Below are 13,034 nucleotides of genomic sequence, written 5' to 3'. Positions count from 1 at the left end.
AGAAAGAAAGAAAGAAAGAAGGAGCGTACATGTGGTGCAGAGAGCCGAACTCTACTGACTGCACAATATGTCTGTATGATGTTCTGTGGATAGTCAGCTGGGTGCATTTGTTAGCCGAGGAAGCATTGTGTGGGGCTCAGAGCAGCTGTCAGGCTACGAGGAAAGCGCGTCCGCTGCAGACAGCGCGACAGACAGACAGATACATGCCGACACCCAGAACTCTCTAATCCCTCTCCTCTGAGTTGAACAAAGCAATGAAAGATCAGGGACGAAAAGGATGAGATAGTCTGCCAAAGTCGGCTGGATAGAAAGAAAACAAAGTTCTCTGTCATTCTCAGTTTGTTCGATTGGTACGAACAGCTAAGCCTGCGAGTATGACCATTATATAGAGCTGCCATGTGGTGTTTTGTTTTGCTCAGGCACACTTTTACACAATAAATGCAGGGTGTCATGATTGACACCATTAAGCAATGAAATGGAGTAGAAAATGACAGATCTATTAAAAGTCAAAGCATTAGATCATCACACATACTGGTGGAAAACATCTTGGCTTTTGTAGACCTAGAGTAGCGGCGATAATTCTGGCTCAGTTTGAATCTTTAGTACACACATCCACGCAAAGTATCCAGACACACACAGGCACACCTCCCATCTGCACCATTACACAGTGGATTTAGCAGCCAATTGTCACATTCAGCAGGCTCAGATATGAAGGCAGATCAGATTCAGCTGGCTTTACCCCCGGAGATGATTCTGTTGATTAGAATAAGTTCTGGGGCTGGAAACACACAACATCTGCTTGCCTCTGCCTCTGCCTCCTGGGTGACAGTGTGCAGAGGGGAACAAACAGTGCCTGGGCGCCTCTTTGTCCTCTTCCTCATCCTGTACGGCACCTGTTATGCGAGGCACCTAGATTACGCCGAGTTCTGCCTGACTGCGTCGTGAACGGCCCTGTGGGAACTCTAACACGTCACACAGGCCTCCTCTAGAGACACATTAATCATCAATCATCCAATAAACACTCATCTGCTCATTGTCATGATTTTCTGTTTTAATTTTTGTTTTTTGGGAATATGAAAAGAAGTATGAATTACAAAACAGAAAAAGACATCTGTTTTCAGCCATGCTAGCTGAATGACTCCCAGAGGACAGAGCCTTGTTACTTTGATGAACCCCTGACTTCTCTTACAGCCCCGCCATGAGGTTGACATTTTGGTTTAGAGTAAAATATCTCCACAGCTACTGGAAGGATTGCCATGAAATAAGGTATGGCATTCAGGCCCCCCACAGAGTGAATTGTATTAACTTTGGTGATCCCTTGATTTTTGTCTAGTGCCATCATCAGGACAGAGTTTTCTATGTCTGTGCTGGTCAGACCACAGTAAATTACAGGGGAGGGAAGGCATTCCTCTACGTGTGGCGTAGATGAAGTGGCTCTTGAAAACACCCCTCTTGCTGTCGCAGAATGGCACAGTCTAATTATCCAGCCTCATCTACTTAGGCTGGATGCAGCAGCTCAGTCTGGGGCCAGATTGCCAGGTGGATTGTTGGCCACAGGACACCAACAGGGAAGTTATTAGCACTTTACATGAATACCCAACTGAATTTAACTTGATTGCATACGCTCAATCTAGAAAAATAAAGTGGACTATAACGTCTGTGTGTCTTGTATTCTGATCTCAAAATAACTACCCCTTTAATATGTTAATTGTGCTCTGATTTCGACCACTGATAGCTGTAGAGTTGCACAATGGGAGTTTTCGCAGCTATTATTCTTTGGAGAAAGTAGTCACCACGGACACCACTTTTGAAATTCCACTGTGGGAATTTTTCCAGTTTATGGCAGGGGTAGGCAACCTTTACTATCAAAAGATTCATCTTTGGCCAATAAAATAAAATAAAAATCTGTCTGGAGCTGCGAAACATATTGGAGGTCATGCTAATTTTTCTCATTTCTATTTAAAGGTAGGATTTAGTGGCATCTAGTGGTGTAGTTACAGACTGCAAGTCATGCGCCTCACCCCCCTTTAATCTACAGTGGCCCTATCTAGAGCCAGTTTCATTTGGCCAATAGCTCCTCCTTAATGTTACACAGTGGAACTTTTAATTTTATGTCAAAGCCGCAGGGAGCCACTGGAGAGGGGCTGAAGAACCGCAGGTTGCCTACCCATGGTATACAGTGTAAAATTCAGTCAAATAAAATGGCAGATAGCCAATTTGGTAAACAGGGAGGGATTTTGGACACAGCCTTAGTCTTGTTTGAAAATAAACACTCTGGAAGCATTACAGTCACATGCAGACTCTACCCTTTTTAAAAAATATATAATTCTTCATCCAGCACCTTCTCACAGAACTTATCTCCACATGCAGCAACACTTCTGAGACAGTGAGATGAAAGAAAGGCGTTGCCATTATTTTCTGAATTTCCCTGACAAACATACTAACAGCTTGCCCACTCAGTACCCATTGATTTACCCACACTGACTGTATTTCCCTCCTTGCTGTAGTGTAAAAAGGCCAATTCAGCCTCTGGAATGAAACTCTAAGCCTTCCCTCTCTCCCCTCTCTGCCTGCCCAGGGCATTCTCTTCTGTACCGGCGAGTGTCTGAAAGCCCCTCCAGACCTGCTGAAAATCTACCTGCACGAGTCCAACCGGGTCTACAGAGACAAGCTGGTGGAGGAGCAGGACTTTCAGGTCTTTGATAAGCTGCAGGCGGACACAGTGAAAAAGTTCTACGAGGTGAGAGTTTTACAAAGTTCAGCGGAGGAAGACAAGAACGAGAGAGGCTGGAGGATGGGGGAGGGGGGAGGGGGGAGGAGGGGGAAATCATTAGGCTGCCAGGGGGGAGGGGGGAGGAGGGGGAAATCATTAGGCTGCCTGCTCTGTGTCTGGACCTGGACATCAGTGGCCAACACAGCGAGGAGAAAAAGGAATGTTGGGGGGGGGAGCGGAGGGCCAGGAGAGGGTTGGAGAGAATATTAATCAGTGTGGTATGGGGGTCTGGCTGTCAGGGTCTGCGCTGTCAGCCCGGCAAATTGGAAAACATTTTAATGGTTTTCTGTCCACCGCTCCCCTCACTACCCTCTCTGGCTCTATCGCATGCACACTAGTCATGCCACAATGAAGAACTTGACAAGTATATGTGTACACAAACCCACAGAAAGGGTAGGAGAGGGGGAGAGAATAATACTACCCACTACAGAATATATTATTCAGACTTGGCACCTTCTGTAAACTTAGGACAGTTTGCCCCTGTGCCACAGAGCAATATGCTGCATGTTTTCTTGCTATTTTTACATGCAAACAAGGAAGTCTTTAGAGACCGTTGCACTGTACAGAGATGCACTTGATATTATGACAATGAAGACTGCACATATTATAGATGTGAATTTGTAAAAAAAAAAAATCCTCATTTATCACACCTAGTGCAGCTTTATGCCAGTGGAAGTTAGCAAAGAAAACAAGCATCCCGAAGAGACACACAAAATCTCTCCAGTGAAATATTCGGGGCCCAACAGTTGCCAGGGTGAAAATGAACTAGGTCACCCTCTGCGCAGCTGTGATATTCAGCTGTGTCCCTGTCCAGACTGTTTAAGCTTAACACTAATGTTATGCTGACAGGGGTAGTGTGTGGATCTGTATGTTTACCGCTGCAATATGTGTGTGTGTGTGCCTCCCTCCCCGAGGACGTGGAGGAGACTCTGGAGCAGACCAGGGAGATGAACCTGTACTGCCACTTTGCCCGTGGGCTGGGGGAGGCCAGGTACATGGCTGCGGAGTCCTGGACCAGCCTCAATAAAACCCTGCTAGAGGTGCTGGACAGCTACAATGAGGTCAACGCCACACTAAACTTGGTGCTGTTTGAGGACGCCATGGCTCACATGTGAGTGGAAGTTTTGGAACCCCAGGGACTGTGTGAGGGAGTAAAGACAGAGTATTGAAAAAGTGTTTTTGTCAGTTTTATTGTCTGTCAAGAAAATCAGCTTGCTTCCCAGGTATTTTAGGATTTGCAGTTCCAATTCACCGACTGTCAAAAGCAGGCAAATCTGTAAAAGTCTTGCAGCATACGTCATGGCAGTCTAACAAAAATGCAGAGAACAGGTTAGGTTCTACTTCAGGCAACATCTACTTCTTCCCTTTTAATTACTCTTAAAGGTTATATATACAAAATTAACTGCTACTAAATGACCCACTAGGGCACAGCTCAGACCATAACAACTGGGCTCTAAAACCAACCAGACTCTATTAAAAAAAACAGTAATTTTACATTGCAGATAATAGTAAAACACACAGGGACAGAAACTAAATAAAACTCACCAGAACTATCGGTGTTAGTCTTTCCACAGTCTTTCTAACAATTATCCACAGTGGTTATGAAGTATCTGACAACAATATGGAAATGGTCCATGCAGAGATAGATCTTTTGTTTCACCAGAAACAGCCATTTGCCAGACCAGAAACTGCTATCGCTCGCCACCAGACTCCATAGACAACATTTTACCTAGTAGGTCATTGTAACATAACGTCATGCATAGTGGAACAAACAAAATAAAACTCATCAAAACTGTTCTTTGCACTGTTCCAACAATTACCAACTCTGGTTTTGCTGAAAGAAATCCTTAATTCATAGATAAAAAACAGCAGCTTTAGTCACTCTCCTCAGTTCCACCCAGAGAGACTCAAATGTGCTAACATGCATGGGTGGCCAGCCCACCTTTGCAAACAAAGCACAGAGAGGCTTGGATAGCAACACAAGCAAATGGAGTGTGGTATTCTCTGCTACACCATGACTTCACTATATGTTGACATAGCTAATAGTTGTTTTCTTCTATATAAATGTTTTAAATCTCATATATAAAACCTTTAAACCGGATTTGTTGACAAGAAGACAAATATATTGTCTTTGAAGAAAATTACTTAAATCATTAGATGCACTGCCTGCAAGAGCTTTAATGATGTGCTGTTTGAACTTGGAGGAACTAGTTCAGTATAACCTGACAACAGCAGATAATATTCTATTGTTTTATATTTATGAATCTGCATTTGATATAATGAAAAACACTACCAACTTCTTGTTTTAAAAGGTCAATGCTTTTATCTACTTGATGCTCAATAAAATGTTTTTGAAAATGTTAGCACGGATCTACCAGGCAGATATAGTAGCATTTAGATTTTCATCATTTAATGGGTGAGATGACTAAGAAATGTACAAAAGGCTACATTTTCTAAAGGAATTTAAAGTGTGCTCACCTACATTGAAAATTGCAGGTGCAAAAACTGTAAGCAGGTTAAATTGAAGTGTCAGTTGAAGTGTTATCATTGAGTGTTGGCTGAAAGTAGAAAGTGAAATTGCTGAAAGCAAGTGAACTTTCAATTAAAGCTTAGTAGGAAGTTTTTATTTTAGCAATGGAAGTAGTTAACATTTGAAGACAGTTAAACTGTTACCTGAATATAAAAGCAGCTGAAGTGTCAGTCAATGCCCAATACCAGTGGAAGTGTTGAAATGCTAGAGAAAGTTGATATTAATAAGTAAGTAGTGACAGTAGTTGAAATGCCTTACTCGTGATCACTCCAACTCTTCAAATGCTGCTGGTTAGTCTGTGGCCCTATGCTTCAGAAAATGTGCATGTGTAGGGCTTCGAGGTCAAGTTGGAACAATAGATATGCAACCTCAAGTTAGACTTTAAAAATACAAGTAGCTGACGTTTCACATTTAATGTTGCAGTTTGGCGCGAAAACTACTTGCTTAGGTTTAGGAAAAGGTTGTGGTTTGGGGTAAAATAAGTATGTTAGTTATGTAATGCTATGTCATATAAGTTAAGAAGTTGACACTCAGTTTTCGTTTTACACAGGACAAGAACAGTCCTGCTTGTAAAAGTCCTGTGTTTGTTATCACCAGTCCAACCAGGGACTTTCTTTCTCTTTATACTACGTAATTCAAACATTAAGCTAGACAGACGTCCAGACTACTAGTTTGAATTTTAGGGCCACTGACCAAGCTGCCATATTTGACAAGTCTGAGTGAGGCCTGAAATGTCAGTTGAGGTGTGTTGGGGGTGAATTTCCTTTTGGCAACAACCTCACATGAAGCAACAAGAATTCAAGTGAAGTCAGTTCATTTTAAACATTGACACGAGGAATATTCATCTTGCTATACTGAAGGCATAAATGTTCTCAGTAGCACAGTACAGCTCAGTCTTGTTGAATACATTTTGTGCTGGTGCATCTGGATGAAACATAGAGGTGACAGAAACTACCTGTGTTTGTTTGTCTTTTGCTGTTTGCCTTATGAGTCACATATTGTCTTTGTCCGGCTTGCCTCCCCCTACCTTTTATCTCACCCTCCCTCACACCTTTTCCCTTCCCCGACTGTCTGCGCCTCCACATGCAGCTGCCGTATAAACCGAATCCTGGAGTCTCCACGGGGCAACGCACTGCTGGTCGGAGTGGGCGGCAGCGGCAAGCAGAGTCTGACCCGATTGGCCGCCTTCATCTCCAATCTGGAGGTTTTCCAGATCACCTTGAGAAAAGGCTACAGTATCACAGACCTCAAGGTTTGAGTGGGATTACACTGCAAAGACATACCACGCTGCAAAAAAACCCTCCATCTGAACAGATCAATTAGTCTCATATTAAGTATTATAAAGTTTCTTACCGCCAGGTGAGGTTTAAATTTAAACACGGAGGTGTATCAGAGTGAAATAGAGACATAATCCCCACAGTATGTAAACACAGTATCCTCACAGTGATTCAGGTCTCAGGCATGTATTACTGCAAAATAACAAATCTTGAGCCCTCTCACAGCTCCATCTCATTATGTGTGTCACTCTCTCACTCCATCTCCTTCTCTCTCCCCGTCACCCAGACTGACCTGGCATCCCTCTACATCAAAGCTGGCGTGAAGAATATTGGCACCGTGTTCCTAATGACTGACGCCCAAGTGGCAGACGAGAAGTTCCTCGTTCTGGTCAACGATCTGCTGGCATCGGGTAACAGCCGGCTTCGCTAATTACTGCGTGTCATGTTTTGCAAGAGAGCAATGCTTTTGCTTCACCACGGCGACAAATCACTGCGGTGCCATTTCTGCGGCGTTACTCATCGACTACAACACATCACTGTGAATGACTGCAAGCCTGAGCTTCACGTCTAGAATTATACTCAACATTTGAAGGGTGCAACACATAGCATTATAAAGTACCAATATGAAATGATTCTCAATGTGATTGAGTGATCAGTGTGATTCTCAATTCATATTTACAATGTTTTCAGGTGCTGGCTACTGTTTAGAATATTATGGGATAGATTAAGAATGGGGACATCATTTTACTGTTGTTAGATTGTTGTTAGATTGTTAATGTAATTGTAATTTGACTTACAGAAATATCATCTCTTAAATCTAATATTTCTTTGATTTATCATGAAAAACGTTAAGTCAGCTGTTCCTAGCAACTGCTTTAGTAGCGTCTGTGTCGAGCGCCCCTTCCTAAACAGAAGTTAGCTACAATAAACACAATGTCAGGCTGAATAATGAAAGGAAACAAAATGCTCAGTCTGGTTATCAAGCTAGATTTAGCTAATATTTTTTGCCCTAATGTAAAGCCCTTTTTGCTCTGTGCTGCAATAACAGTTGAGTAAGCCTCAGTCAGAACCTCAGTCAACTTTCTCCTTTCCTGTGCTTACAGTAGATCATAGACTATCATCAAAAATGGATGTAGCCTCTGTGACGACACCCATGTGCCCATGTTGGAGTTAGCTAATTTATCAGAACATTAACTAATAAGCCAAAATAAAATTTTATGTAAATTAGCTACTTAGTTAGCTAGTGTTTTGCTACCATTAGCTTTCAGATGTAACTAGTAAGCTAACTATTGATGTAGATTAACTAGCTAATTAGTTTTGCTGACAATAGGTAGCTAATTTAAGATGTGGGAATAGTATATGTCCCTTTTTATCGTTTAACGTCCAAAATGTGGTTGTCTTTTCAACTTAGCAGAGCCTAGCACATAGCATAGTATTTTTTAAAATACTTAATTACAGTAATTCATGATTCAATACATCCACCAAATCAAGTGTATGTTTGTGAATAATTTTGTTAATGTTAGTATGAGTGTGAATAACATAGCACACAGCATATCTAAGTACAGGAAAGGAAAAGTTGACCATGGCTTGCTCAACTGTTATTGGAGCACAAAGCAAAAAGGGGCGGGACTTAGGAAGGGTCAATTGGATGTGCCTGGCGAAAAAAAGCTTTTAGAAAAGAGCACAAACATCCGAACTTAGATGAAGCTACATAATGGCAATTTATAGGTGCTGTATTTATGTCGACATACACAATGCTTTACTCATCGTTGCTCCTGTGAGGCTGTGACTTAAAGCAGATCTCTGCATTACCAGAAGCCCTCTGTATGAACTCCTCCTGCCACCCCCTCCATTAACGCACCTAGATTTGATATAAGACTCTCAGTGTCAGTTCAGATCCTAACAAGATACGAAAGTTCTACAGTTCTCGCAGGTCTGGACAGAAAAAAAAATCCCAATGACTGCTTCCCACAACCTTGGTGGTCTTCCCAGTGTTCATGTGGGTGATTTTATTCATTCAAGGAGAGATTCCTGACCTGTTCCCAGACGACGAGGTGGAGAGCATCATTGGCAGCATGAGGCCAGAGGTCCGCAGCTCGGGATTGATGGATACAAGGGAAAACTGCTGGAAGTTCTTCATCGACCGGGTTCGCAGACAGCTCAAGGTGAAGCAGCCAGACAGTGCAGGACAAAGAGCTGTTTGTGTTCTTTGTTACTCTGCATTTCACTACTAATCATGCATAAAAAAAGTTGTCCTCAGTAGTTCTCCTTAGGGGGGAAATTTGCCATTAATCTCTCTCATAGAACTGCGTCAGTATTTGATCTCCACCCTCTCTTAATATAGCAATAGAATGCCACCTCACACTCTAATTTGCTATTCCAAAATAAATAAAACCTCTCTTACATGGATAAACATCTGGCTTTATGATGAAGCCTTTCCCTAGACAAATTTCTTTCCTGACATTTTCAGATGAACTTGAATGCTTTCAGAGGCAGTGGACGTCGTTATAAATCACCGGCATGAGCAGAAAAGCCGCCGTTTAGCTGCAGATAATTTCACCAACGTGTAGCCGCTTTGTTCCCCCTGGGGAGAGAGACAATTCCAGGGGGTTGCTTATCCTGTCATTATTACAGTGTGCACCCCCCACCACCACCACCCACATCCTCCACCACCGCCTCGCTCCCAGCTCAAGCCTCCCTGGGCTGGGGAGTGAATAAATGGGGAAGGCAATCCCACGGGCACGGGCTTGTAAAGAGTGGATTTCCAACTATTTGGCTCTCTGTCTCACAAATTGTCTGTCTGGATGGATGGAAAGGGCACTTTGCCTAAAATGTTGGTAATCTGAATCAGAATGTTTTTTGCATGGAGACACAGGCGTGTGTCTCTGTGTGTGACTCTGCATGTTGAGCACCAGTTTAAATCCTTAGCCAAAAGTGTAAATCGTCAGTACAGTCAGACCTTGGAGCAACAATTTGGTTTGGACCAGAATGTCCAACCTGGCTGTAGGGACTCCTTACAAGTGGTTGTTAGATGACTCTAAAGGGGTAGCAAGATAATTACTGGGTAGGAAATATTAAAAACAAAATCTGCCATACAAGATTATCTTCATTTTCTAGACTTGGCTTTTTTTCTTGTGAAATACTGAAATAGTTTTACTTCTTTGGGCCTCTAAAAATTCCTCTAATGAAACAATCTGAGATGGGAAAATCACTCAAGGCATGCCTCAGAAGCTCCACACTCCATTTGAGTCTGTTTGTTTGTGGTGATTTCATTATTATAAAATGTATTTGGTTGCACTATATCACCTGCATATCAACTGATGGGTTCTGCATTATCTGGAGTACGTTTCTTGCAGAGGGGCCAAAATATAGTTGTGAAAAGATTTGGTTTTAAGACCTTTATTACTTCAGTTTGTTTTGTGTTTAGAGGTGCATATTCCCAAATAAATGTGCTTTAATTCACAAAAGCATTGATGCATGGCAAACCTACAGCCAGGTGTTATACCAGGGCAGCATTACTGAGGGGAAAATGCTATTATGATTCTATGCGTGTTCTGCTGTGGGCATTGCACTCGATGGATAATTGTATTGGAGTATAAATTAACACATAAATATTAGAAACTCTATATAGTAGTCAGAGATACAGCTACATTGATACACAAACACAGATCCAAACCAAATCCTGTGTAAATCCATGCGTCTGTCAAAAAAGCACATCTTGCCTGCTCTCTGTCTGGGTGCTCGTATGTGCGTGTGTCAGTGCTAGCTACTTACATTCCCCAATCACACACATACTTCAAGCCCTGCGCTTCATTAAAAAAAAACCGAAAAGATGACACCGAAAGAAATTTCAGCCTTTACCCCGTCCACCACTGCCTGGAATCTGTACATTGCCTCTACACTTGTTAACAAACGTTGAAAGCTTTGAAAAAGTCTCTGCACACTTGAATATTTCACGTTCATCAACTATCATACCTGATGAAGGTCGAACAGACAGAACCCTGGTAAATTAATAAGTATTCCAGCAGTAAGCGAGACAGTGAGATGGAGTGTTCTCATTTATATTCACTTTAAAAACGTGCAGCGGTATCGTAAAGAATATGCCAGGGGCACCATAAACAACACTGCTCATTTGAGAACGCAACTTGTACATTCACGGTAGAGTTACCAGTGAGTAATGATAGAGTTAGTAGCTACAAATATTTCCAAAGTACACTGCCCCAACCTCCACCCAGCTGAAGGCAACAAATGAAGCCATGAGCTGTTTTATTTGCAGCAAATGTGTGTAGACACATTTGTAAATGTATGCATAAATGTGTAGACACATCTGTAAATGTGTGCATGTATATAGTAATGGCTGAAGTATTTGCTCCATGAAGTTGAAATACAGACACGTCATCAGTTACAACTCAGGCTGGCCTTTTACACCTGACTTTTGCTACACTTCTACTGTGGCAGATTTGCAAATGCATGTGGTCATCTGTGTGTGTTGATCTGTCTGTGGTCATCTGTCTGTTGATCTGTCTGTGTTGATCTGTCTGTGTTGATCTGTGTGTGTTGATCTGTGTGTGCTGATCTGTGTGTGTTGATCTGTGTGTGCTGATCTGTGTGTGTTGATCTGTGTGTGCTGAACTGTGTGTGTTGATCTGTCTGTGGTGATCTGTGTGTGGGGAGTACGCATCTCAGTATGCATTGAGAGATTATAATACTCATGTACAAATCTGATTTGTGATGCACACGGATTGAGATACATCTACACAACTCTCCACTCACATTTGTAAATAGTTTTGCTACAATAATACATATATATAATATACAATACTGGATTGTGAACCACGCATCCAGATACATATTGAATAGTCTGGGAGATACACACACCCTTCCTTGTGTACACTAATCCACAGTGCAAAGAAAAGGGGGCCGTTAGGGGCCCACAGCTCATTTTCGATCCAGGGCCCACTGGTAAGTCAATTCAGCCCCTGCATGAACCTATGACAAGATGTCACATGTAGACAGGGCTTCATATAAAGTGGTCCCTAGCAGAAAAGGCTGCAGTTAGAACAAGCTGAATGAGATGTTTGTTGAATAAAAAGAATGCTGTAACCTGATGGCACTTTAAAGAAATAAATGTGTAAAGCAAATGTCACAGGGAATGTATTATATGCATGCAGATAATTCTTTCTCCAGAGTTGATTATTATCAGAAGTGTCTGTGGGTGTGCCTTCTGCATGTTTGTTTCTTCAGTGTAATGCTATCGAGCATCTGGCTGAGCCTCTCTATGAGCCAGCTGTTAGTCTCCAGCAGTGAAAATCAGTCTGACGTAGCCCACAGCTCAACACACTCTTTTAATTCACATGCTTGCTGGAGGCTTTATTTGCTTAATGATGTAGCTGCAAATAATTAATTCACAGTTTTCCATTCCCCCTCTTGACCATGAAGAAGTGCTAATCAGAGTTGGATATTCCCCGCCTTTCTTTCTTCTCTCAGGCTGCGACTCGAGTTGTTGCTCACACAGAGAAAGAAAATGACTATGATGTCGCTGCTGTATCAGACTTCACACTCAATTTTGTTTGACCTTGCTGTGTCTGTCTGTGTGTGTGTGTGTGTACTCCAGGTTGCTCTGTGTTTCTCTCCAGTGGGTAGTAAACTGAGGGTTCGCAGCAGGAAGTTCCCCGCCGTGGTGAACTGCACTGCGATCGACTGGTTCCACGAGTGGCCACAGGAGGCGCTGGAGTCGGTCAGCTTCAGGTTCCTCCAGGAGGTGGAAAATATTGAAGTGAGAACAGCTCATACTTTAATATACACACAGAGACGAAGCCACCCACAAAAATGATGTTCACACTCTGAAAATATAATTTAAAATGTCAGGCACCGTGACACGACGAATGTGATATTAATTTTAAGAGCAGACCGGAGGCCCCGAAAATTAAATTCAGAGCCTGAGAGCCACAGGAAATATTGCTTTCCAGCTAAATCTGCACAGTCATCTTCTTTTAATGTGAAGTAACCAGTTTTGTGATTTACAATTCTCGCAGCCTCAAGTGAAGGAGTCGGTCAGTAAATTCATGGCCTACGTGCACATGAGTGTCAATCAGACGTCCAAGGAGTACCTGGCCAACGAGCGGCGTTACAATTACACCACGCCCAAGTCTTTCCTGGAGCAGATCAAGCTGTATCGCAGTCTGCTGGGCCAGAGGAGCAAAGACCTCACCACCAAGATGGAGCGGCTGGAGAACGGCCTGCAGAAGCTCAACAGCACCTCCACTCAGGTACCGTCCACAAGCATCTATTTAAAACATGTTCCCAATTTTAGTCTGACTTCTCAAAACACTATCATACACAGCATCTTCACCCTTTGTAGCGTGTAGCCATGTAGCCGAACATGGTAGTCAGTAAATGGGAGCGAAGGGGCAGCATGACAGGGAGAAAAGCAATGAATCAGATAATATGGAAC

At 42.6% G+C, this 13,034-nt stretch overlaps 1 protein-coding gene across 1 annotated transcript in view; it reads left to right on the top strand.

Annotated features, from left to right (window-relative positions):
• The window catches only part of dnah9 (dynein, axonemal, heavy chain 9), a 133,749-nt gene that overhangs the window by 69,993 nt on the left and 50,722 nt on the right, over positions 1–13,034 (top strand). Inside the window, 7 exon segments of the mRNA XM_035670173.1 lie at positions 2,579–2,740; positions 3,688–3,884; positions 6,393–6,555; positions 6,867–6,990; positions 8,603–8,745; positions 12,195–12,356; positions 12,616–12,849. Of these exon segments, the coding sequence (XP_035526066.1) occupies positions 2,579–2,740; positions 3,688–3,884; positions 6,393–6,555; positions 6,867–6,990; positions 8,603–8,745; positions 12,195–12,356; positions 12,616–12,849 (1,185 nt within the window).

This window comes from Morone saxatilis, unplaced genomic scaffold (genome assembly GCF_004916995.1).
Source record: "Morone saxatilis isolate NCDOM2014 unplaced genomic scaffold, NCSU_SB_2.0 Contig1, whole genome shotgun sequence".
Lineage (NCBI taxonomy): Eukaryota > Metazoa > Chordata > Actinopteri > Moronidae > Morone > Morone saxatilis.
Note: the sequence above shows the minus strand (reverse complement) of the source record. Positions and strands in the feature narration are given on the sequence as shown.